This window comes from Mustela putorius, unplaced genomic scaffold (assembly GCF_011764305.1).
Source record: "Mustela putorius furo isolate JIRA1106 unplaced genomic scaffold, ASM1176430v1.1 tig00003942_pilon_pilon_pilon, whole genome shotgun sequence".
In the NCBI taxonomy this organism is placed as follows: Eukaryota; Metazoa; Chordata; class Mammalia; order Carnivora; family Mustelidae; genus Mustela; species Mustela putorius.
This window is the reverse complement of record NW_025422087.1, coordinates 12,952,004-12,979,446: the sequence shown is the minus strand read 5'-3', so window position 1 is coordinate 12,979,446 and position 27,443 is coordinate 12,952,004. Positions and strand designations below refer to the sequence as shown.

At 39.0% G+C, this 27,443-nt stretch overlaps 1 protein-coding gene across 1 annotated transcript; it reads left to right on the top strand.

The window, feature by feature from the left end:
- The first annotated feature begins 57 nt into the window (after positions 1–57).
- Positions 58–27,443, top strand: PROSER1 (proline and serine rich 1). The gene is made up of 14 exons (XM_004779522.3): positions 58–398; positions 520–944; positions 3,634–3,699; positions 5,826–5,894; positions 7,896–7,990; positions 9,128–9,221; positions 10,865–10,975; positions 12,474–12,557; positions 13,922–14,000; positions 14,593–14,688; positions 18,918–18,962; positions 22,875–24,660; positions 25,127–25,277; positions 26,077–27,443. Exons 2-14 carry the CDS (start codon positions 900–902, stop codon positions 26,197–26,199), a joined length of 2,844 nt encoding a protein of 947 aa, XP_004779579.1. The 5' UTR covers positions 58–398; positions 520–899; the 3' UTR covers positions 26,200–27,443.

Below are 27,443 nucleotides of genomic sequence, written 5' to 3'. Positions count from 1 at the left end.
CAGATACAGAGCCATCTAGGCATTCGCCATGAACACCTACGTTCCCACACCAGGACCCCCTCCGTTGGCTTTCGGGAAAGAGAGGCCTAAGCTGTCGGCGCAGAGTTGAGTTTACTGGGGCGCGACGGGTTTCGTTAAAGGCCCCCAGGAGCCGGTGGGAGCTGTAGGGGTAACCAGGCAAGACTCTAGACGCTGTGGGCGCCGCGGCACTCAGGAGTCCCCCTGCCGGAGAGCGTGCCCCCTTTCGCCCGGCTCCTGGTTTTCTCCGGCTGCCGGCCCGCTCCCGGAAGCCGTGCAGCTGGTAACAAAGAGCCCGCCAGGCCGCCGCTGCCCGGGCTGCGGGACCCAGGAGCCGGCGCAACTGCTGGGGTTGAGCGCAAGTCGGGCCATGAGTCCAGGTTCGCGGCGGTGAGGGGCGGCGGCCGGCGGCCGAGGCGCTGGTGCGGGCCGAGAGGCGGGTGCCTCCTTGCTCGCCGCCCGCGGGAGCCGGGGTGCAGGTGCCTCTCATCTCCCCCACAGGAGAGCGGCTTCACGACCTTTCCCTGGAGCGGCGCCTGGCCTTCAACTGCAGGAGATCGAAGCTCGGCCCCGGCTGCCAAACCCTGGATTTCTCCGCAGGACTCGGAGAGCACCGGGTTCTTACCCGAGGTGTCCTGAAGCTTTGTGTGAAGAAGCTGAGGAAACCCGACGGTTTTTGCTTTTAATAAAAACTTTTTATAAGTGTGCATTTTTAGAGAATTTTGCAGAGTTTGAAGTACTCGCTACCTCTTCGCACCCTTTTTCTTGCTCCTGGAGTCTTTCCTCCTCAGCTGTAAACATTTCTACTATTGGAGCCGACCAGGGATGAACATTTTGTAATTGAAAGTGTAACTTAAAACCACGTCGAGACTGTAGTCAAGATGGACAAAAAGTCCTTTGAAACGGTGTTGGATGAAATTAGAAAGGTAATTTCACTTAATTTCTTAAACCAGTCTGTGAGCTACGAATTCTCTAGTTCATCCTTTTTGAGGGACGGCGGGCAGTTTTTGCAAGATACGGCTTAGGACTGCGAAATAGATGGAATTTTAACGTACAGAATGGGAGCTTGTAGCTTGATCCATTTCACTATGCAAATAGAGATTAAATTATGTGAATGGTAAACTTGACTCTCCAGTCAAGTGCGGTGTTGTGGAAATTATATCAAAAGTTCGCATACCAAGCCGGCCGATCATTACAAGCTCTGTGCTTGTGGAGTGGTTTATTATTTCTGACCTGATCACCTCATCTTTCAGTGACCTAAAGACTGAAAACTGGAGTTAATACGTATAAAATTTCTCTAATGGTAGTTATTATGGCAAGTTTTTCAGATCTGAAGATAGGCAGACTATGCGTTGCCTGGACGGACAAAATTGATGTCCAAAAGGCCTTGGGTTTAAAGTCATCTTTAGGAGTGGGCTTCACTAACTTGAATTTCGAAACTTTCTCTTCCTGCTTTCCAAGTTTTTGCTTTGTTTCGGGACTGTTGTATGTAACCTACCTTCCAGAACGAGCCAGATTAGGAAAAAAAAAAAAAAATTGGAATGTAGCCTTTAGCCTAAAAATACCTAAAGCACAAAAGTAAGAAGTTTGCCTAATTAAAAGTGAAAGGACTTTCTATACCATTCTTATGCTAATACAGGGTATGTTGCTTAGAATTTCAGAGTGAATATCTTTCTGTTTCCGTACCTTTAAGACCCTTGACTGACAGGGAAGGGTTTGTTACTTTATGCTTCAGCTTATGAAATTATTAATAAAATTGCCTGTGGGGTCCCCTCCATGGCTCAGTCGTTTCAGCTTCAGCGTCTGTCTTCATCTCCATGTTCCTGGGATTGGGTCCCACATCCGGCTCCCTGCTCCACGGGAAGCCTGCTTCTCCCTATAAGCTTCCCCCCTGCTTGTGAGCTCTCTCACTCTTTCTTTCAAATAAAATCTTTTAAAAAACCAACTTCAAAATAATTGCATTTGTACTTGCTGTTTTTCTTCATTGTCTATAAAGCAAAATGTTTCTCTTATCCTTCATAAGACTTTTTTTTCAAATTCATGTTAAATTTACACATTTGACGATGTTGAATGTTGTTTTTGAACAAAACTGCTTTTGCAAGTCCAGTTTGTGTAATTAAGATTTGTACTAAAATGTCAGCTTGCCAAATATATGTTTAAAATTTGTAACAATTTGTTCATGAGCTGATACTTAACTATTGTTTATGAGGAAGTAGACCAGTAGATTTCTACTTTTGGAAGCTATAGGATGCAATTTGCGTATGTTCTCCCTTCTTCTTGTGAGAAGATCACGTAGTAAATACTAGTGAGGGATGTAGGATATTTTCCAGAGATGAAAATCATATATGAGAGAGCAATATACATTCTTATTTAAGTCCTTATTTCTGGTCTGCAGGCAAAATACCCTTTGCTGTCTGTGCCAAATAATTAGATTCGTCACCATTGTCTTAGTGTATTAAAATGGGATTAAAATATAGACGTATGTAAGTGAGAATTAGTAGTGGTTTTTCTAAAAAAATTGCTCTCAGACTTTGTAAATATCAGTTGGTTTAAACCAAGTAATCACTTCCTGACGTTACATCTCAACAGTACATTCTCTAGAGCACGTTATCAGAAATGCCATTCTCTCCCCCTCACCTCCCTTTTCAGTGAAAATTAAACTATTAAACTATTGGGCAACCTGGATGTTTCTTTCAGTTAACTGGTCATGATAGTTTCTCCTAGCAAATTGAGGTATATGCCAAGTACAAATACTGTTTTGTAGTAAAAGCAAAGGGATCAGTTGGTTTTTTAATGATTAGTAGTTGCCAAATTATGATTGTTTCCATCTCTAAGCTCTGCAGACAGTTGCCAGGAAAGCATATATGATTTCAGCGGGTTCTAGATAGTGCTGGGTCAAGGCCTATGTACTTCTCTCTGAAATTCCCATTGATAGGGGCCTTGAAAGGAAAGGAACCATCATTTACTGAGCAATACGGAACATAATTTACTGAGCAATAGCAATACTATTGATATGTCTCTTCTTGACTATTTTAATCTTAAGGTGGGTAGTGAATGGTGTTCCCCTTTTGTGGGTAAAAAGATTCTCAGGGTACTTAAAATGCCTTTCAGAGGCCACACTGCATGCACACAGATTGAATTGAAGGCCCTCTTTTGCTCCTTGGGTTCTTATATCCCCAAGGAAATATTTGTCATTCACATTTCTCTATTAGCACATAACAGCTGCTCAGTAACTGTTGAATGAATAATGCCTGATGTAATAGTCTTCTTAAAAATGACAATTTGGTTGAAATTGGGATGTAAATTACATTTACAGGAATTCTGTTTGTTATTTGTAGTAATGTCAGATCTTGTCTATTACAGTTCTGTTCCTTTTCATTGTAGGAGTGAGTAGGGAGGCCCGGAGGTTTTCCTGCTGTCTCAGTGTATCCCTTAACAGCATGGAACCTGGAAAGGTAGAATGTCATGTCACCATAGTGACTTTAGCTGCCTCTTTGTGCTGGGGCTGAAGAAGGTCTGCCATGTTTGAGTTGCTTAGGTAGTTTTGATAATATGCATATTACTGTTTTGCTTACATATATTAATGCTGTTTTTCTGTGGTTTTTTTTTTTTTAGGCTGTTCTGACAGAGTACAAATTAAAAGCAATTGAATATGTGCATGGATATTTCTCTAGTGAACAGGTATTTCTTGTATTTGTTTAAGCAAAAGTGTTTTTTGTTTTTTTCTTTACTCTGATAATTCTGTTTAAAGTCTATTTACCTGCTAGTCAGGTTCGAATTGCTTTTACTTTGTTGCTGTATTTATTTAGAAACGTTAGAAGCTTTCAAAATGATAGGCAACTTTGCAGAATTTATAGTTTATTTTATAAACATAGCTATTTGCACTGATTTTAAAATGTGGTGTCCAAGAAAAGCATATTTATCATTCTGGGCACAATATCATAAATTTATAAACTAATGGTAAGCATACCCAAATTTGTACAGAATTTATAAATCAGTAATAACAAAATTCACTACACATGAAAAAGAAAACTAGAACAAATGGTGAATTATAGTTCTTATATGAAGTCACTACATAAAAATTTTAGCCATAAGAAAAGAAAATACAGGGTCTAATAAGTAGTTTCTGTCACTGCCAGCAGAGTAATGTTTTTAAAGTTTAGTTGAAAACTCACCCAGCTTCAGGGGGAGTTTGATAATTTAAGAAAAATATGTATGTGTGTACACATGTACACGCATACATAGAGAAACCAGATTGCTGAGGAATACATAGGAAATATTTGATACAAAAATAGGACAGAAAGAGAAATGTGCATTTGGAAAAGAGTTCTGGGAGAGGGTCAGAATGTGGAGAGGATAGACAGTGGATCAGTCTGTTTTGGAGTTAGTAAATACTCCAACTTTTCATCTGTTTCTCAAGACTTTCAAAACTTGAACTTTGAATAACTTTAAGCCTGTTGAATTTCTGGTTGCTAAATCCTTAAAAACTGTTCTATGATTTGCATGTCTTGCTGCCTATTTAATGGGTGTTTTTCAGCTGTCCCATTAATTTTTTAAAAATCACCTTATGCTGTATTTAAATGTTTTGGAAAAGTTTATAACGTCTCATAGGTAACTTTTCTTTCCTTCTCTTGACTGTGTTTGTATGTGCGAAATTTTGTAGAAAACTTCCCTTAGTGGTTATTCCACTTTGCTAAAGTCACTGGAAACTTTCAAAAACTAAAAGCTACTTGCTAAGTATGACCTGCTAAGCCTACTTACTGTATTGAAGGTTTTTCTTCTATATCAGGCATATGATAGTTGGCAACTTTTTTTTGGTTGATTAAGTGGCAAGTAGCATTTACTGTAAGGAAAACCATTATTCCCGTGAAAGCGAGGAAAGTATGCATAATACCCATTTGTGATTTAGGCATCACATTATAAGGAGTAAAAAGTATTTTTACTCTTCTTCATATACTACTCCAGCCTCTAGCATTAATTTTGCAGAATTATTTTTGTAGAATAATTGAAACCTTAACACATTTTCAGGAAGTTATGGTAAAAGAATTCATTAACCCAGATTTCATTACCCTCTCTTCTTTGAATCATTCCTTTTTTTTACTTTTGGAGTTCCCTTGGAATCAGTGAACAGGGTGGTGGTGACTACGCAGGGACTTCACTGCTGTGACCTTGAGGCCCTCCTCACCTCCTACTGGCTATCTAACATTATCTCCCTCTTTCATGTGAAGTTTGGTGGTAGTGATGGGAGAGCCTGGCTAACTCTGCTCTCAAAGTGACCTACTTAGTGTTTAGAAGCTGCTAGACTAAGTCATGGTAATTCTTACATTTTTAGGGAGGAGATCTGTAGTGTAAATACAAGTACTGAGCCCCTCCGACTCCAGGGAAAGAGCAGGACATGGCGGACCTACACTAACCACACCCCTAAACACCCTTTTGTGACTGATCATGAATGTCACCCCGCTATATTTTTAAAGTTTTCCATTTGTAATATAGCTTTATATTTCTAACCTGACATTTTGTCTCCGTCTAATACTTTTTCGATCTTCCTTTTCTTTAGGTACTTTTTCCTGTCCTTTATACTTTCCGTTTATTTCTCTACCAGTGCTGCCCCAGACTCTGTGATGATGGAAGTGTTCTCTTTCTGCACTGTCCATTGTGGTAGCTACCCACTTCTTACAGCTGTTGAGCACTTAAACTGTGGTTTGTGCCAGTAAGGAACTGAGTAGTATTTCAAAGTACTGAAACAAATCTTGTAGAAATATTTGCAAACGCATTTCATTAGAGCTAAAGAAATTCTTTGCTTTCAGGTGGTTGATTTACTGAGATACTTCTCCTGGGCTGAGCCTCAGTTAAAGGCAATGAAAGCATTACAGCATGTAAGTAACTTATTTTTCTTTAGAATGTAGAGTTTAAGTATTTTGAATTCTCCCCTTGTTTTCTCTAATTGACCTCAAGTTGTAATTTGTTTGCATTAGGAAAACTGACCCTAAATTTTATTAAACTTTATTATATTTTTATAGTAATCAAATAATCACTAAAAAATTAAGAGTTCCCAAACTGAATTTAAATTGTATGTATTAAATTGTACACCATAGGATCCTAATTGGCATATTGGAAGAGGAAATATTTATAGGCAAGCAAAGCATAGAATTTGAATTCTTAAATGTTTTTATGCACTTCCTTTTCTATTTTTTGGTATCTTTATCCTCTTGTATTTAGTCTTAGAACAATAGTCAAATGAGTTTATATTCTTTAGACCAGCACTATCCAAATGGACTTTTAGCAATGATAAAAATGTTTTATATCTCTTCTATCCAGTATGGTAACCACTAGCTACACTTGGCTTTTGAGCATTTAAATGTGTCTAGTTTGCCTATGGAACTGTATTTTTAATTTTATTTAATTTTAATTTAAACAGTGCCTAGTGGCTACTGTACAGACAGCACAGCTCTAGAGCCTAAATTAACAGAGGCATTAAAGTCAAACAGTATCTGGCTAGGTAGGAAGATTTTCTTTGGATTATAAGTGATGGCTAGTTTTAAGGGAATCTACAGATCCTTAGCTTCCTAAACTAATTAATTTGCTGAAAAAAAGTGGCCGGATCTGTTAGTACTTCTCCTCTTCAGCAATTAATTTTTATCGACTCTCCAAAAAAAAAAAAAAAAGGTTATCTTACCCATCCACCCATCACCTGACGGTAAAAATCTTTTCCCAAGGACCAAAGAGACCATGTCATCCCCTAAGAGGGAAGCAAAACAGAGAGCTTCTATAAGACTGATGGGGACCTCTCCTTACTTTATCTAGACAACAAACTCACGACAAAGCTCTGAGGCCTGCTTGCTTTTCCACCTGCTTTAGAATTAAAATTCAGAGGTGAGAAGGCTAGCACGGGCACAACTTACAAGTAGCCTTTGCTGACAAACTAAGTCTGATTTGGTTGTTTTCACGCTGAAGACTAACCTCTACAATTAGGTTATACAATAGACATTTTCATAAGTGAGATAAATGAATAGTTCCAAAGTTTTTACAAATATATAATAAATAATATAAATCAATTTTTGGTAAATATTTAATCTTGTGGTATAGTTTTTAGATGTCATTTTAAAAACTTGCAAAGGGGTATATAGTTTTACCAATTCTTTTGGTGCTACCTGAATGAAATTGTCTGAACAGAATTGCCCTAAGTTTTAGGAATCAACTGGGTGTTGATTCTAAATGATCTTCGTGCATTGACTTTGCTTTTGAATTTCCTCCACTGTTAACATAAATCTGTAAATTGATGGAACCTTATCTTCAAAAGCACAAGTACCCTAGTCAAATTATGTAACATTGCACACCATCTTCTAGTGTCACAGTTAATATTAATATAGGACTCTTAAGAAAATTCTGCAGTAAAGAATCCTGTTTAACCCATCTTTTCCCTACCTGAGTTAACTGTAGTATCCTTTTTTAGTAACACTATTCGGCACCATGGACCTCACTTTAGGAAGTCCTGACTACAGAATACTTAGCCCTTTAACTAAGGAATGTAATTTTTCCTAACTTCTCAAGCATTATATCTCCCAAATTATAAATACCCCCTTTTTTAGAACCTTTCTGAGGAAATTACTACCTGTAAATTTTTTTTTCTATAAATAAATATGTTGAGAGATGTGAATGGAAAAAGCACATAGGGGGACTTAGATCTTCAACTGAAATAGTTAAATTGAAAAGTCTAATTCACATAGTTGTTAGTTGTTAGGGCTTACTTTTGAATAGGTAGTTTCACCTCAAATACTTAAATATTAAGAACATTTAACTATATTTTCCTCAAAATGGCAATGTCTGGCATGAAAATTTCTCATGTTGAAAATTAAATTATTTTTTTATATTAACAGAAAATGGTGGCTGTTCACCCAGCAGAAGTGGTCAATATACTCAATTGTTTCACCTTCAGTAAAGACAAGCTAGTTGCTCTTGAGCTGTTAGCTTCGTGAGTATTTCTTTTTCTTTTTACTTTATTGGAGAGGATTTGGAAGACTTTTGAAATGTCTTTTAACTCATTAGTGTGTATTAATGTCTCAGGATTATATTAGTAAATGGGACTCCAATGAAATCTGTGAAACGGTAGACTGAATTTTTATATCTAAATATCTAGGGGCGCCTGGGCGGCTTAGTTGGTTGGGCATCCAGCTCTTGATTTCAGCTCAGGTCATGACATTAGGGTTGAGATCGAGCCGCGCCTGGAGCGCCACTCCAAGTGTAGAGCTTGCTTAAAGATTTTCTCTCTCCCTCTTCCCCTCCCCTTCTCCCTCCCCTCACTTGCACATGTTCTTTCTAAGGGAAAAATAAATAATTAAATATCTAGCGTGCTTGTTACAACGTAAAAATAATGGGGGCATACTGAGATTAAGATTTGGTTTGTCTTTATTTCAGGACTTCCATTGCCTTCCGACTCTGAGTAGTTTGAAAGGCTCATTGAGAAGGCCATAGGTTTTATAGTTAGGTTCTATTACATGTACTTATTCTTTCCGGACCTTATTTTCCTCAGTTGTAAAGTCAAGGATCTCACCTACTTAGTAGCATATGCGAACTTTAAATCCTGGAAGATCTGTGCAGACACTAAGCATAGCATTTAATAATGATCATAATGAATGTGAGCTCCACCGTGCTCTTCTGCATGATGGAAGACTCTGCAGATTGCTGTCCATTTAGAGCACTTGCATTTTTAAGTTCCTTGTGTGTTGATAGATGTCCACAAAAATACAAAATTAAAGCAGAAGGTAAAACTTCAGTTTTAGATCAACCAATATTTTTATGCATTTGGTACATGGATTTTTTTCTATTGCCGTAGATTTCCACTCATTGAGAGGGTATGTTTTCAAAAATCCCATGATTTTGTTCATAGAATTACTTCATTGCTTTTAGGTAACCAGATGAACCTCAGTTCATTTATATTTATCATTTTTATAAAAATGTGGTTTACATTCACCAATTAAAAATAAATCACTTTCCTCCATATGTCCTGGGGGGAAAGGTTACTCAGATATAGTTGTTTGGTAAAGGTTGTTGGTGTTGATATGTATGTCCAGGTTCTTAAATGAAAAGCTCAATTGCATTTCCTTGGTAGAAACATCGTTGATGCACAGAATTCTCGTCCCATCGAAGATTTATTCAGGATAAATATGTCTGAGAAGAAACGATGCAAGAGAGTACTGGAACAGGTAATTTTCTCAAGATTGCTATATAAATACAACACTGGGTTTTTCTGAATTTTGATGGAGGAAAAAAGTACCAGTCTCATTCCTGTATGAACTGTGATGAATAACCTGACGGCCCTTTAGAATGGGTCAAGATGGCATCCCTTTGGTCAGTGTAGGACAGGAGCTGGGTGAAGGAGGTTCAAGGGGATGAGGAAAGGGCTTGAGAGTGAGACGCCAGTTGGCTCCTAAGCTTTAGCTTCAGCAGGTGTTTATTCTTGGTCCCTTCGTAGCTTTGCCACGGCTCCAAGCTTTTTAATCCTTGCACCCTCTGCTAAACTCAGGGGTAGCAGAGTACTTGGCCTACTCATGAGCTTTTTTGTAGCAGAAGCAAGATCTGAGCCGCATTTCTTTAATAAATTCTCCATTAGTTTTTCTTGACTAAATTTTTTAAGGCACCATGCATTTACTGCTGTTGTTTTCTTCCTTATAAAGCGTTCTGATCGTGTCGGAAATAATGTGGTCCTGAGTATTTTCCTTCTCAGAAATAATGTAGTCCTAAGTATTCTGTGGAATAGACTCTCTGGTCAGTATAACTTAGTACAACTTTTCTGGAAGCTAAACTTGAAGAGCCTTAAAATGTTCATGCCTTTTGACCCAAAAAATTCTATTTCTAGGATTTATTCTAAGGAAAGAAAAAAGTAATCTGTATGTAAGGGTATTTACTTTGGTATTATTTATAATAACCAGAGATTGAGATAATTTTTAGGGTTGGGGGTTTAATAGGTGACTGGATTATATAGCTAATTATGTGTGTTTTGAATGAATTTATGAAACCAGTATCTCTCTATAACAAATGTGAATGAATTTATAAAACCAGTATATCCCTACAATAAAATATGTGGCATCCTACATACTTGTAAAATGATATATAGCTTCAAATCCTTATAGCATAATATATATCTATTAAAATATATGTCACAGTGTAGTGTTTTTCATCATTTAATATTTGTTAAATATGAATTCAGTATTTGTTAGTGTAAAAGCTGAGAATACAATAATAAATAAGCTAGAACATCCCTTAACATGTTTCATGATTATGTAATGCTATGTTGAATATAGTTTATGTAAATAACTCTTGCTTTTTCAACAGTACAGTTCTTTGGATACCCAGTGTCCCATGGTATTTGTTTGTGTTTTTCTCCACTAAGTTCTAAACTTCTTCAGAGCAGAGTCCATGTCTCTTTCATCTGCTGCTCTCCTTTTCTTGGTGTAACGTGAGTTTGGTGTTTGTACGGTTGGACGTTATTTCTTGGTTTGGAGAAACGGGACATACTAAATAGTAAATGAACTTGTTTGCACCCAATTTGCAACATCTGCTGTGGAGATATCTTTGTATAGGAGTCTGTTAGTTGTGGCTAATAGAAAACTAATTAAAAACATTATGTTACCTCTATAATAATACCATTTAAATAAAGTGATTTTACTTGTGAATTTTGGTCATGTTCACTACTGTAATTGCTGATGAATGCACGAACAGATTAATGTGATACTGTTCTTAATTCGTATTTTTAACAGGGCCTCCAAATATCCAGAATACTTAACCTATGAGTAAATTTGGTTATTTATTTACTTATTTATCACCACTATCTTGTTTTTTGTTACAGGCTTTTAAGGGGGGCTGCAAAGCTCCTCATGCTATGATATCTTCTTGTGGAACCATCCCAGGAAATCCATATCCCAAAGGAAAACCTAGCCGCATAAATGGAATTTTCCCAGTAAGCATATATTTGTGGGTATGAGAAACTTGTTGTAGCTATCAAGTTTAGCATAATTATGATATTTAAAGAAAATGCTAGTTGATGGTCCTTCCACGAAGGAAAGGAATTTTATTCGGTCAGCAGCTCAATTCATGGATTCACCACTGATCAAAAGTTCATGTATTACTCCATTAAAGTATTTATGTGAAATGTACAGAAGAATAAGACAAACATAAAAAGGATGATTTTGTTTTGCTTTTCCAAGTATTTTAGAAGCACTGCTTTGCATTTAGTAAAGGAGCATTACTCAAATTCTCAATGTTCCTCAGACAGTTTTACAGTTGAGTATGTTTGAGAAATTGTTTGCAATGTTTCCTTCTTGGACAGTCACACTGCATGATAAAGGCTCTGAGAAGTCCAATAAGAAGGAAACCTGTCTTTATACCATCCAGTGTTCTTCAGATGTCTTTGTAAAATAATCTTTACAAAGAGTGCTATATTTTGATTGCAGTGTAACAAGTAACCCTGAAACTCAGTGGTTTATAACTAAAGATTATGTTATACAGTTTCTATGAATCTGGAACTTGGGAGTGGCTTACATTGGTTTTGGCTCAGGGTTTCTCACAAGACTGCAGTCTTCTGGGAGCTTGAGTAGAGCTTGAGACTATGCTCTGAAGGGGCTCAGGTACATGTCAGGCAAGTTGGTGTCAGTGGTTGGAAAGGGGTCTTCATTCCTCACCATTAGGCCCTGCCCGTAGTGCTGCTTGAATACCTCATGACATGGCAGCTGACTTCCACAGGAGCAAATGGTCCAGGGGAAGGCAAGTGCAAGCTGTGTTGTCTCTTGTGACTTAGTCTTGGAAGTCAAATGCCACCATTTCTGGAATATCCTCTTTATTATGTAGGCCAGTCCTGTTCACTCTGGAAGGGGACTTCACAAGGGCATGTAGGAGGTGAGGACATCTGGGGGCCATCTTGGAAGTTAGGTTCCCTGCTTGTATGTGCTATTTAGGCACACGCTCTTAGGACGACACATTGTGGCAGTCTCTCAGCTTATTCTGATCTGTTAACAACAGCAGTCTTGAATGAGATTTCATCACTTAATGCTTATAGAGACCATCACTTTTTGTCATCTATTTTTAACTGTAATACAGGTACTCTTTTTGATTCTTTGACCATTATACATACTGGCACATTGGAAGTGGTCACTCCTATTCTGCAGGGGAAAAATTAAAACCTACATTATCCTGCTCTTCTGTCGTCCCCTTGTAAGTGGTATGCTTGTTTCTGAGTGTCTCTATACATGTCGTGAAGCTTCTCTGGCAGAGGAAGTTTGAGGACCTTAGCACGATCTTATAGCCAAGGCAGGAATCCAGGTCCTTAAACTCCTACCAAATTAAGTCCCTCTCTTTAGTGTAATACAATGAGGGTTTTGTTTTGTTTCTCCTTTGGTTTTTTGGTGTTTTTTTTAAGTCTCAATTATCTTTCTTTGTATTTTTTTTATTTATTTAAATAGGGAACCCCCTTGAAAAAAGATGGTGAAGAATGTACTAATGAAGGCAAAGGAATAGCTGCACGGATTCTTGGACCGTCCAAACCGGTATGTTTAGAGAATAAATGATGACACGGGCCTTAACTCCTACATGTAGTTTTCTGTCTGTTCACAGCACACGGCATCAGTTCTGCTTTTGTGTTATGAAATTCACAGTGTACTAGAAACGCAAGGAAAGTGAGTGGTCTAGGGAACTATAGCATAATTAATGAACAGTGTTCAGGGCCCTTCTGAAGTTTCTTGTTTTATTTTAAAGTAAAACCAGTCCAATTGTTTTGTTTTGTTTTGTTTTCCCCATCCCTATTCAGCTGCTCCCTTGAAGGAAATGGAGTGTGCAGTATGCTTTGAGATTGTGGTTTGGCCAAATTGGTATTAATAGTAGTGAATCAAGAGCCCGGAGGTTGAGAGTGTTTTTAAGGGAGCGATCATGATTGCTTAGGGTATCAACTGAACCTAAAGACAGCCCTGTAGATTGAAGGGATTGCTCCAGCTGAAGTGGGAGAGGCCTTTTTACAGCCGTCTTGCATCCTGCCTGTTTGCCTGACAGGAGCTCCAGTGACAGCTGTTCATAGCATAACAGCCACAGATCCTAGCCCTTGCACAAGGCTAGTGCATCTCCCAGGCCACCATGTATGAGACCTACGGAGAACCTAGGTCCTTTACTGCCACTGGATCCCCTATGCAGGAGGGCCAGCTCCCCAGAGCAGGGTCTCTCTCTCTCTCTCTCTCTCGGTGTTAGAAGTATAGCAAGCTTAGCTCTGGATACCTCTGGTTCTCTAGAGACCAATTCCTGGGATGCTTTTGTTACATAGTTCTATCAACTACAAAATAAAAGATCCATGGATTTCAAAGGCAAAAAGACTAAAATACTGAATTCATAATCCCAGTTTACTTTCTACTCAAGTTGTCAAAGTACAGAATGCTGAAGAATATAGGACTTTGTTCTTCCAAGGAGAAAAGAGGGTAAGAATGGTAAGAAGAATCTCTGATGAATTTCGGAGGATGTTGGAAATTCTTGGGTAGCCAAGGTTCCTAAACCTAGTGGATTTCTTGTGTTACAGAGGAAGAGATAAACATTCTTGGATTAAGTTCGGCTCGGTCAGAGGAATTTGCTGTTTAGGATAAGGTCTGACCCTTCATTGGAGATGATTTAATCCTGAAAAAAAAAAATAAATAAATAAACCCATCTACAGCAGTCTTTGGCAGGCTCTGCCTTTGAAATTTATAAGAACTACATTTGGCAAAGCAAAGAAATTTCCCTCACTTGTGCTGTGTATTAGGCCAGTAGCATTTCATATGCTGGAGCTTTATTAGTCTCTTACAACTAAATATTTTAAAGACAGTTGTATTTTGTTTGCAAGAAGCCCGCTGATTTAGTTTTCTTCTAACCGCTCTACTTGCCCCTCATCTAGCCTCCTTCAACGTACAATCCACATAAGCCTGTTCCTTATCCAATACCTCCATGCCGGCCGCACGCAACCATTGCACCAAGTAAGCAGTTCCATTTGTGCTTTACTTTGTTTCTTTTTGCCTTTTATTAAGTGAAGGTTAATGTTGGTATATCTACTTGGGAAAATTGGAACATTTGTGAAATATGCTATGCTGAATTTAATTCTGTCCATGGTGGGCTACACAGATTCTTGGTCTACAGCAGTGCAGCAGACAGAGTTCAGGACATTTGCCTTTTGATAAGTTCATTATAGATTCTTCTTAATCATTATTATGGATTTTCACTTTGGTAAATCATCATGAATCCCTTTTCAGTAGTTGTGTTCGGAGGTATCCTCAGTACATCTGACTTTAAAAAGGTCAACTGTATGTGCTTGACAGAAAAGTCGGGTAATTGAAGTATGGCAGTATCTTCCTGCCCGGCCATTCAGCGAGCTTATGTCTGGAATGAGCAGCAGTGGGAAGTCAGAATCTCCAGCTGTCTCGTTTGATCTCAGCATTGTCCTTACCCCAGACCCAAACCTCTGTGTGAAATGCAACTCACATTATAAGAGCAGTTTTAAAAATTAGATATGCTTTGACCTCTTGGCCACAGAACGATACTAAATTTTTTTTTACTATGATTTCATTTTAGGTGCTTATAACAATGCAGGTCTCGTCCCGTTAGCCAACGTCATAGCTCCGGGTGTACCCCCTCCACCTCCATATACTCCTAATCCAGTAGGAACAGGTAAAATCATGTTGTTATGGGGTGCTAAATACACACTTAAACACAGACTATACGTGGAGGGGCCAGTTGTTTGACATGGTGTGTGCTGGCGGGGGAAGGAGCTCACAAGTGTGATAATGGATTTGAGTGGGATATACGGCCTTGGCGCACCTGTGTGAACATGAGCAGGCTGTAGACAAAAGAACCATTTCTCATGAGCTAGAAACTCTGGCAGGCTATGGAAGAGTATGGCTGACTTGATGAGTATTACCATTAGGGGGCATTACTCCTGTGGGGAGGAAAGGCCTGTAAGAAGGTGCTCAAAGGGGCTTACCCTTTCCCCTGCACTTTTCAAACATTTCTTTTTTTTTTTTTTTTTTTTTAAGATTTTATTTATTTATTTGACAGAGAGAGATCACAAGTAGATGGAGAGAGAGGCAAGCAGAGAGAGAGAGAGGGAAGCAGGCTCCCTGCCGAGCAGAGAGCCCGATGTGGGACTCGATCCCAGGACCCTGAGATCATGACCTGAGCCGAAGGCAGCGGCTTAACCCACTGAGCCACCCAGGCACCCTCCCCTGCACTTTTCAGTTCAGCATTTTCCTTTGAGTCTGTTGGGAACATGGGATTAGCTTACATTTTCATTTGTGTGTCTTACAAAAATTTAATTTTTATTTCAGTTAGGTATTGTTTGTTTGACCCTTCTGAGTTTAAGTCTTCCCTAGGAAACCCTTCCCCACCCATCCTGGCAGGACGAAAATGTCATCTGTATCCTCTAATTACTTTTATAGGATTTCTTTTCTAATGTGTAACTTTTATCTATTTCTAGATATGTGCAGGGTAAGGAAAGAACTTAATTTTTTTTTTCTGCCCTTCCCACAGACTCGGAGTTACTTGATAGCATTATTCACAAATTCTTTTTTACTAGCCAGAGTAGTTCTGTTGTTTGCAGCTGGGTACTCCGATGAGCACTGCTAAACAGTTTGCCCCAAAATTATCGTTTTATTTCTTGACCCTTGTTTATGGTATCTTTAGCCCTTAGAGTTTTACATTTTTCATAGAGAAAGAGAAGCTATGAAAGAAAAGCTGGAACTATTTTGTCTTGTTTCAGGTATTAGCCCTTAACCCTAGGGAGTCCTGGTGACTTGGGTCTAAAAAGACCTTACTGCGTCTGGAATTTATTTTCATACAGGGTGAAATAGAGGTTCATCCTAATTTTTTTCCAGATGGTAGCCTGTCATGCCAGCACCACTTATTAACTCATCTACTTTTCCCACTGATCTGAAAGGCCGCATTTAAGTTTTCATATATACACATGGTTATAATTCTGGGTTCTTTATTCTATGCAGTCTACTTATTTCATGTTATGATGATATATTGATTTGACTAGCAGATTTATTCTATGTTCTGATACCTAGTAAGGTTAGCTTTTTCCTCTTACTATGGTTTTTATTTTTCTTACTATATTTGGAGAATTTTTTTTTTTCTATCTGAACTTCAAGATTATTTTATGTAGTTAAAACAGTTGAATTTATGTGTGCATGTATATAACATACAAAATATATACATGTTATATAATTATATAACATTATTACTCTAATATTTTATAATTATAACAACATATAATAATTTTATGTAGTTACATATATTAATTTGGGGAGATGTGATGTTCTTATGATACTAAGTCTTAACTCTTCAGTCCTATGTCTGCTTTATATTATGTCAGGCGGTAGTGTTTTTCCTCCAGGGCTTGTTTTATCTCTTTTAAGAAGATTTTATAGTTTTCTTTATGTAGGTTCTTTGCCTTCGGATTGTCTCTAAGACTTTAGAGGTATTTTTCATCAAAATTATAAATGGAACATTTCATTTCTAGGTGCTCGTTCCTAGGTAGTTATTCTACTTTCTTTTTCTTGAAAGTCTCAAGTTTTCTAAGTATAAAAAAAGTCAGCTGAGTTATACTTTATTTCTTTTTTGCCTGGCCTTATTGGGTATTAATATTGTCCTAACCTTTTTGTAAGTATATTGCTTTTATCTTTACTTTCAGTTTTTATTTTAGAGTTTTGTTTATTTGGTAGGTTAGTTGGGTTTATAGATAATATATAGCTGGATTTTGAGTTTTAAATGGGATGGGGAGGACTGGGGAGAGACTTAATAGGAATTTTGAGTCATCATAAAAATTGCATATTTGTTCTTAGTGCTTCCGTTTTATTTTTGTATTCATTACTATTCTCTCATCCCAGTTTTTCATTTCCCTTACTTTTATTTATATTAGTCAAATTGCTATTTTATTTTTAACAACTCTTCTCTCCTTGTCCATCCCAACTTAGAAATGTTATCTTTAATATTGCTAAGGATTGCCTTCATATTCCTTTTTTTTTTAACCATCATATTCTTAATGGTTGTTGTTACACAAAAACTAAAAAGTACTGCTCTGTCCTCCAGTGACTTCCATTCTCACTCATCTTTTTGTCGATTTGTGTGTTTTGTTGGAATACCATTCATGTTTTATTCTGTGCCTTTCAACTTCCAGCTTCTTACATTTTCCTCTGTTCTTTGATACCCTGTTCTGATATGCTCATTCTCCTTTTCTTTGAGAAAAAAATTTCTATAAGTAGTTTTTTAGACGAGCACATATGCAGAGTTATAGATGAGAAACCCAATTCCACTTAATTTTCTTTTATTAGAACCTTGGTCTCTTCCTATAAGCTTACAAAGAAAATATCTCTCTAGAATTTAGAAATGTCTTTAATCCTGGAGTTTGGCTATTTTACCAGGATGTCCAGTTGTGGATATTAGCATTAATCTTTCACGAAACTCTGTAAGCCCTTTGGATATGAAAACTTAAGTCTTTAAAGCTCAGGAAAATTTTTTTATTATTCCCTCAGTTATTGCATTTTATGTGGTCTTTTTTCTACTTCTTGTACTCCTATTTTGCTCTACATTTGCCTTCTAAGTCTCTTACCTATGCATTTTTGCCATTTTCATTGTGATTTTGTTGTTTCTTATTTCTAGCTAAGTAACTTAGCTTTCTTAATGTTACCACTAATCTTTACCATTCTTTGCATTTATTAATTTGGAGTCAGGTTTTTATATCTAAAGTCTTCATCTTCTTTGCTTGTATTTTCTTGTGTGTTATGTGTTTATATGTTATTAATTTGCATTACAGGTTTTGAAACTTTTTTTTTCATTGAATCTTTGTTGATAGACAACATATGTTCTTCTTGTTTATTTGCACCAAGTTCCTCAGACAAGCTATGATCTCTCGCTATGTCAGGGCTTCTAGGTTCTTTCTGTACCTTATACCTACCCTTGTTGGTTTCTTGGGCAGTTACTGTCAAGCCATGAGAGGTAATTTTTTTCCCATTGTATCTTTGCCTAATGGTCTAGTTAGGTGCCTTCTGTGGAGGGTAGGGAGGAGTGTGCTTTTGGTGTCAGTGTCACAAACTTCAAATCAGACTCACCTGGGGTGGTTCTCAGCAGCTCCTAGCATAGGGTCTTTTCCAGAAACAACTGCGACAGGAAGGCTGGGCCCCTTTCTTTTTGCTTGGTTCATTGCGTGGACTGCGAAGTGGGTCCTGTAGGTGGTAGTGGGTTCTCCACTCAGCATCTGCCTCCCACCTTCAAGTCTCCCTGCTGTTGAAGTGACTGTCAGGTTAGCCAGTAATGGTGATCCTCTGCATTCCAGCTATAGACTATACTTCGTCCTAGGCGGCACACTCAGGCTGTCCTTTCCAGAAACTGTTTCTAAATATATCTGTAAAATAACAATGCTCATTTAAAACCTAGTAAGTTGTGGCTTAGTTGATTGAGCTTCCACCTCTGGGTTTTGGCTCAGGTCATAATCTCATGGCTCATGAGATTGAACCCCATGTAGGGCTAGTGTCTGTCTTCTTTTTCCTCCTTTTCCTCTGCCTCTTCCCCCTCATTGCATGCTTTCTCTCTAAAATAAATAAAACCTTTTAAAAGTAAAATTAAAAATAAATAATAATAAATAAAATAATAAATAAATAAATAAAATTAAACCTGATAAGTTAAAGAAAAGGCAGGGTGGGGATCAGTTGCTCATAATGCTGTAATCTTTGTATAGTTACTACTTTTATTTCCTTCCTCTTTCCATAAGCATACACTATTTTTCCTGACATAGCATGCATATGTATCCTGAGTTTGTTTTTTTTATGCCAATCTTTTGATTACTATGGTGGTGATTAATTTGAATAAAACTTGAAATCAAACTTTTATTTATTTTCATATAGAAAATGAAGACCTTTCCAATCAGTCAAAACCTACACAGAATCAAAGTAAGTATCAGCTTTGCTCCAGATATAGCTGAAGTACCCTGGTTGTCTGCTCTGTTATTCACTGAGAACAGTCTGAATTGAATGTATTTGGAATCTATGCTTTGAAGAAAGTTCCTAAAGAATTTAATCAATACTTGCTAGAAGTGACTTGATAATGGTACATTATATACACACAGCATGAAATGCACATATTAACTAGATTTAAAATTAATGATATGCCTTTGTGTCTTGTATGAAAAACTTGCAATATAATCTGAGTAGTTGTGGCATTACAGCCACTTTCACTTTACATTATGTGATATTATCAGCCTCATCTCTTTTTTAATATAAACATATTAAATCCTTTTTCCTAAATGCTATTTCAAATACTAGATTTAGATTTAATTATTTTCATAAGTGTTGGGGGTAGCATAGCTTAATGTAGGAAAAAAAAATACAAAGGGTGTCAAAGCAAAAGTAAAATTGAAAAAGGAAGATGAGAGGCACCTGACTCTTGATTTCAGCTCCAGGCTTGATATTAGGATCTTGTGTTCAAGCCCCATGCTGGGCTCCATTCTGGGCGTGGAGCCTACTTTATTTTCTTTTGTTTATTTTATTTATTTATTTATTTATTTATGGCATAAAAGAATTGAAAGTATTTATTAGGACAGAGAAACAAAATTTGCCATAGTTACTATCATTGGAATTATAAAATAAATTAATATATACTTTAATAGCATAATAACAGTGATTTTTCATTAAGGTCTTCACATTCAGTAGCACATTTAACAAACTTTGGAAAGACAGTGTCACAAAATTGTTTTTAAGCACTACACATTAACCTGAAACTAACATAACACTGCATCAGCTATATTCAAAACAGACAAAAGAAAACACCAACATGTGAGATTATCATTAACATTGTATATAAGGACAAAGACAGCAAAATTCTTTAACCACATCATCATACTAGTGTCATACATGTTATCAAATTTTATTTTGGAAGTCAGCTCACTTAATATCAGATTCTGTTTTACTGCACAATGTCTAGTTTGGAAATTTTGAACTTTGTTGTAAAACTGAATAAAAGCAAAAATCCTTAGGAAAAATGTGCTTTTCCTTTTTCAAGAAAAATGAAGTTGAGTCTAAGCAGGTGACAGTGTTCTCTTCAAATCTACTCTAACAGAGGAACCTGTCAAAACACTCCTTTAAAAAAACCTACTTTAAAAACAAAAAAGAAAGAAAAAAAGGAAGATGAGAGGTGGTGTCCGTAATGCCTGCAGATGGCAGCAGTACTGCAACATTTTATTTTTCTTCTAGTTGAGGCTTTCTGTGGTCCAGCTTTTGGATAGGAGACAAACCTGAGATCAGTTCTTGTGTAGCAAAGTAGCACATCATTAGAGTGCTCGGTTAGGAGTCTCAGTGGGAATTCTATTCCCTGAGCAGGGTGCCTGAACAGTGCTTTTTTGCTGGTGGTTTCTAAAGGAGGCAATATAATGGGCTGGAAAGAAAACTGAAATGGCAGGACATCATTTTGTGACCATGTAATTTAACTTCCATGAAAAGGAGGTTGAGGAAGCTTGAGCCTTTATGCTCAGCTTCGTTAATCTGTTTCTGAAGGGAGTAACAGGTTAAGTGCCCTGAGAACCATCGTTAGGAATAGCATACTTTGTTTTCCTATGCTGTGTTATATTAGCATGATTAAGATTTTATTTTCTTTTTGAACCATGTCAAGAAACAAAAAGATAAACTAGTATACTGGTTAAGGATATGGGTCCATCAGAACAGGGTTCAAATTTTGGTTCTATTACTTAATAATTGCATGACCTTTTTAAAAATCATTATTGTGGTAAGATCTTAATGAGATCCACCCTCTTAAATTTTTAAGTACACAATATAGAATTGTTAACCATAGATACAGTGTCATACAGCAGATCTCTGGAACTTACTTACCTTTCGTAACTGAAACTTGATTCCCTTTGAACATCACCGAGTAGTTGCATGATCTTTAGTTGCTTTAACCACACCGAGGCACACTGCCCATCTATAAAACGGCGTTGTTTGTACCTATCTCAGGGTTGTGTGGGGACAAATGAAATGATAGGCATAAAGTACTCAGTGCAGCATCTGACAGATGTTTTACAGTTAACAACCAAATTACATGACAGGAAAGTCATAGTTATCATGGTATGTTTTGGGGTTTCTTCAATTTGTTGTTTTGTTGCATTTTAACTGCAAGCACTGTGTATGGTTAACAGTGTATGGCTTTTGCTTTATTATATAAGATCTTCAACAGAGACTGCTTATAAAGAATGCTTTGGGACAGTTTGGTCTGACCTTGTGATTTGTCATTCTACTGCATGGTCTTCAGTGTGTAGTTACATAAGATAGTGACTTCTCAACTATTTCCCAACCACTGTTGACCTAAATAAATTTTTAGTACATTATTTACAAACACAAAACTAGGTATATAGTCCTTGTGTTTCTATTTTTTGTTAAACAAATGCAAACAAAAGTACAAATCCACTTTCATATGTCCTCTAAATTTAAAATCTATAGTCTTATTTTCTTGAAACCAAATTATTGCTAATGACATGAATATTATCAGACTTTAGGTCCTTTGGGTTTGAAGTTCATGTATTTCTATATTACTGTTTGTCAGTTCTGCCATCTTTTTTTTCAAAACTACCATAAAATTTGTTCAGTCCAGTGTGGCACCTTTTGGGCATCTCTTAGTCCAAATGGATTATGTATATTGCTGTTTTCTTCCATTTTATTCCTGTGGTCCCTTCCCCACCATGATTAACATTGTACATTACTTCATTGATTGTGTCAGCTTTCTTATGCAAGTCTTTATTATGCATAAGTTTAGAAACTTAAGTCTTAGCTCATGAAAATAATTTTCAGTTGACTATCACTGGGAAGGGAATATTCTCTGTTTACAAGTGAAACGCACTGTGATATGAGTATGGCAGCAGGTGACCGTTGTCATTATGACTTTAGCTACCTCAGTCATGCTTTCCATTTGACATCGACAAGGCTAACACTGTTCTTAAATTGATTCAGAGAGGAAACACAAATCATTCCCCCAAATACTTACAGTATTTGGTAATTACAGTAATTATTTATAGGGCTTATGAGAATAAAAATATTATAGCAAACTCTAGTGGAATTCTTGAGAGTAGGTTTTTGCATGGGTTTGGTAACGATAGTTAAGGTCATGGTGATAATATATCAAGTGTGGCAAACACTAAATACACAGGTGCCATGCACAGTGCTAGGTGCTGAGGCTCTAAAGAGGATTAGATATGGCTTTTGCCCCTAAGGGAGCTCCTCCGACAAGGCAAATAGCCTTAAAGGTTGAGATTGTATAGACGAGGTAGTATGGGGAAAATGCTTGGGGAAGAAAGCTATATAAATTATAAACTGGAATATCAAGTTCAATTTATAAGAGTGGCCAGTGCAGAAGTTGGCATGAATCCTGGGATGCCTGCTGAGACCTAAAGGGAAAGTGATGTCCTGGAAGCTCTTCAGAGGGGGAAATGACTTGTTTTATTACTCTGGAGAAGTGGTTTGAGAGAGTGAAATCTAAAGTCAGTACACCAGCGCTAATCACAATTAAATTTTTAATTTTTAAAAATTGGCAAAATACGAAAGGAAAGTTTATTTGCGAACTTTTCAAGACTTCCTCACTGTGTATAGAGTGCTCTTCTGGCAGTCTAGAAGACAGCTGGCTTTACCTGAGACTATATAGGGAAAATCCAGATCATGGAATCTAGCAAGGTGGCCACTGCAGTAGCCTACCATACCTGTTGCTGATTTTCTTCATGTTTGTCAAATGTTACAAAAATGTTGACGTATTTCTTTTGGGTTAAAATGTAATATTTCAGCATGGTGATATTCTTGCCTCTTTCTGCTCCCCACCCCCTATAGCGTTTTCTACCCCAGCAAGTCAGCTCTTCTCTCCTCATGGTTCCAATCCTTCAACGCCTGCTGCGACTCCCGTCCCTACAGCGTCCCCAGTGAAGGCAGTAAACCATCCGTCAGCATCAGTAACTGCCACCGTGTCCGGACTGAACATGGCGAATACCGTCCTTCCCGTGTTCCCAGGGCAGGTCTCCTCGGCCATTCATACGCCTCAGCCATCAACACCAAATCCAACGGTTATCAGAACCCCTTCCCTGCCTGCGGCACCTGTTACCTCTGTCCACAGTACAACATCAGCTCCCGTCCCGTCGGTTTTTTCTGGCCTGGTGCCCCTGCCAGGTCCTTCCGCTCCTCCTGTCCCAGCCCCTCAGGCTACGTCCACACCTCGGGCCACTCCTGCTTCCAATGAAACATTTGCTTCGACTTCTGCCGCTTTCACTGGCCTCCCTTTTCCTGCCACCTCTACTGCTGCTTCTACCAACAATGCCAGTTCTGCTTCACTGTCGTCAGTGTTTGCAGGTCTGCCCTTGCCCTTAACGCCGACATCCCAAGGGGTGTCCAACCCTGCTCCCTCTGTCATTGCCGGGGGCTCTGCTCCCAGTGTGGCCTGTCCGCTTGGTGTAAATAATCCCCTTCTGTCTGCTTTGAAAGGCTTTCTGACGTCGAATGATACCAACTTAATCAACTCCTCCGCTCTGTCCTCTGCTGTTACAAGCGGACTGGCTTCCCTGTCCTCTCTCACTAACCAGAACTCCGATTCACCGGCTTCAGGCTCCAAGTGCTATGCCCCCTCGGCCGTTCCCGCCCCGCCGAGGTCCTCCACGCCCGGGCTGGCCATGTTCCCCAGCCTGCCCTCGACCGCGGCCAACTCCGCTCCCACCCCGTCGACTTTGCCCGCACCCTCTCCGCTGGTGACGCCCACGTCGTGCTCGGCTTCGGCGCCGGCCAGCTGTGGCTCCTCCGCGGCGCTCTTGCAGGGCCCCCACGCGAGTAACTCAGAGCTGCACGCGGCGTCTGCCCCAGCTGTCACAACCCTGCCGGTCATGATCAAAACGGAGCCCACCAGCCCCACCCCCTCGGCCTTCAAAGGCCCCGCCCACTCTGGGAACCCCGCCCCCGGCACCCTAGGTCTGTCAGGGACGCTGGGCCGCGCCTACACGTCAGCATCGGTGCCCATCAGTTTGTCCACCTGCCTTAATCCTGCTCTGTCGGGCCTCTCCGGCTTGACGACCCCCTTGAACGTGTCCAACCCCCTGTCCATCTCCCTGCCGCCGCACGCTTCCTCCGCTCCCATCACGCCGGTGTTCACTGCGCTCCCTCCGTTTACTTCTCTGACCAACAATTTCCCTTTAACGGGCAACCCGCCTCTCAACCCGTCCGTGTCGGTGTCTCTCCCAGGCTCCTTGATAGCCACCTCGTCCGCCGCTGTCACGTCCGCACCCGGCCCTCCGCCGAGTTCCAGCGCGGCCGTTCTCTCAGGGCTCTCCGCCTCGGCGCCGGTGTCGGCGGCGCCTTTCCCCCTCAACCTGTCCGCCGGCGTCCCCTCCCTCTTCTCCGTCACGCAGGGACCCCTGCCGTCTTCCAACTCCTCCTACCCCGGCTTTTCTGTCTCCAACACCCCCAGCGTCGCCCCCGCCCTGCCCTCGTTCCCGGGGCTGCAGGCGCCGTCCACGGTGGCGGCCGTCACACCGCTGCCCGTCGCGGCCACCACCCCGTCGCCGGCTCCCGTGCTCCCGGGATTCGCTTCGGCTTTCAGCTCCAATTTCAACTCTGCTCTCGTTGCGCAAGCCGGGTATGTGGATGCTTTGGGGAGAGGGTATGGGCTGTGGTCGTTTTGATCTACCCTGTAGTTCCTAGTCTTATTTTTAAGTCGTTTGAATGAGCCTAATCTGATTGTCGGGCGGTGCTAATTTGCAGTTTTTCTGGGCTGAAACTTAAACACTCAAAAAACACATACAGCTCTTTAGCCATGTTAAGTATATATAATGTTAATATCTGCTTAGATTATGTCAGTATTCAGTAATTTATCTTTGTATAGAACAGAAGAAAGTATTACAGGCACAACAGCCTTACTAAATGCAGAGCAGTATACTTCGGAATAGAAAGTAAATTTTGCTTCAGTGAGTGGCTGACTTTTATGGTTCCTTCCAGCCAGGGAGTTTAAAGTTTGTTTTACATCTCAAGATAGTTTTTGACAAATACAGAAGCAATAGGTTTTGTCTTATCTGCGTTTTGACCTGTTCTGTCTGTTGTTTTAGCTTATCCTCTGGACTTCAAGCTGCAGGCAGTTCTGTGTTTCCTGGTCTTCTGTCCCTCCCAGGTATCCCAGGGTTCTCCCAGAACCCTTCACAGTCCTCCTTGCAAGAATTACAGCATAATGCCGCTGCACAGTCGGCCTTGTTACAGCAGGTAAGTGAGAGCGGTGGGGCAGAAAGTAAATGGTAGCATGTGTGCATAGCTTCTTTCCTGATAACCCTTTAATGCCAATGATGATATCCCAACATTGGCAAAAATTCTTAGAAGAATGTCTGGAGATGTTATGATTGATCTTCCCAAATTTGCAAATTATTGTTATCTTCAGAAGGGTAACAGAGGTAATGGAATATATTTGTCTATATGAATTGTTTTTCCTACTTAATAGACTTTCAAATCTTAGTTTGAAGATTTTACAAATGGAATCTTTATATGAGACATTTATATTTGAGCTTTTTAAAAAATAATTTAAGCTAAAATAATGGACATTAAAACATGTTTTCTCTAGAAAACCTATTAATCTTTTTTAAAGAATAATTAAGTATTTTAATGGCATTTCTCTTGATCTCCACCATCTGAAGAATTTTAAATGTTCCTTAAAAATTTCAGGAGGGGCGCCTGGGTGGCTCAGTAGGTTAAAGCCTCTGCCTTTGGCTCAGGTCATGATCCCTTGGTCCTGGGATCGAGCCCCACGTCGGGCTCTCTGCTCCGAAGGGAGCCTGCTTCCTCCTCTCTCTCTGCCTGCCTCTCTGCCTACTTGTGATCTGTCTGTAAAATAAATAAATAAAATCTTTAAAAAAAATTTTTTTTTCAGGAGACTAAGAGGAGTTATCTTGCCCCAATGTTCTCTCTTTCTTTCCTACTCTGAATATCTGTAATGTGATATAGGCAAAAGCAGGTACCAACTCGATTAAATTTGGTACTCCGCTAACCTGCATGTTCTTCTTTTTATCAGGTGCACTCAGCTTCGGCTCTGGAAAGCTATTCAGCTCAGCCAGATGGGTTTCCTAGTTATCCTTCAACACCAGGAACACCGTTTTCTTTGCAACCAGGCTTGTCCCAAAGTGGGTGGCAGTGAATAAATTTTAATTTGTATTCTCCTTTGGAGCAACATCAGAAATGCCTAAGGACTGCAGTGAACAATCTGACTAATGTCAAGTTGGCGAAAAGTCAGAGAATGAGAATAAGGATAATCCTGGGGAAATTAGGATAAGAGTTTAAAACATGACGATTGCATTTTTTTAGTGGTTTTAAGTATGAACACTCCCCTATGTAAATAACTGATAATGAATTGTACGGAGGATAGTATTAAAAAGGTGTTTGGGGACTTTTCACCTCCCACCCTATGAAATTTTGAGTCATGTATGTGATCTGTGTAGGAAGAATACTAAAGAGGAGGTTGAACTCTTTATAGCCGAATACAGCCTTAAATCTGCTTGTATAGCATCCACTGACAGAAGTAATAGTCGCGCCTCAGACTTCTGGGTTGCATTTGGCCCTAGGGGCATGACTGCCCTTGGTATGCACGAGTGGTTCCTGTTAGCATCTTTGGAACTCAATAGTCCATATGTATCCACAGAAGGGAACTTGAGACCCACGGTTATTTCTAATTTCTCACATTTATGCTCATACATATACTGCTGAATTTAACTTAATATATTTCAGGTAAGTGAAAATGGTGCTTAATATATAATCTTTAGAATGACTTTCAGGTGTTTTCGACTAAAAATATACCCAGAACTACTTTCTTACAGAAATGCAAGTAAGGCTTGTGATAATTTGCCTTCAAAACTCCTTTCTTAATCTCAGCAGTATCCAAATGAGTGAGGAACATTTGACTGACCCTTGGGCCACCTCTATTACTCATTGTACTCTGGAAGCTCTTGGTGAATGTTTACAATCATGGGATGTAGTATTTCTATTTGTACTTAAAGTCCAACGCTTCTCTGAAAGAATGACGTGACAACAAATAGAGAAGACTCACTCCGTTAGTAACCATGCAGTGTGTACTCTATTTAAGGATCTGTGGTAATATATAACATGATTGAATGTCATTAATTAAGTCTAAGAACTGCCACATTCGGGGGAACGGGGAGTAGGGAGAATGACTTTCAATCCTGTGATTAAAAGTGTAAGCTATAGAATCTACTGTAGTACATTTCAGCATCTAGAAGTTTTACTTTTATAAAGATGGTGTCTGGAAGATGTTGCTAATGTATTTTCCTTCAACACGGGGAACAAACTTTTTAAGTATATTAATAAATATTCCTGTATGGTTAGTTTTTAACAGTTTTTTAAAATAAACTTTATGGATATGACAAA

Excerpts from the sequence above, each read along its gene's own strand:
- PROSER1 (XM_004779522.3), top strand. The coding sequence starts at position 900 with ATGGACAAAAAGTCCTTTGAAACGGTGTTGGATGAAATTAGAAAG. Across the intron at positions 10,976-12,473 it reads GCATAAATGGAATTTTCCCA|GGAACCCCCTTGAAAAAAGA; the intron begins GTAAGCATATAT and ends TTATTTAAATAG. Across the intron at positions 25,278-26,076 it reads AGTCGGCCTTGTTACAGCAG|GTGCACTCAGCTTCGGCTCT; the intron begins GTAAGTGAGAGC and ends TCTTTTTATCAG.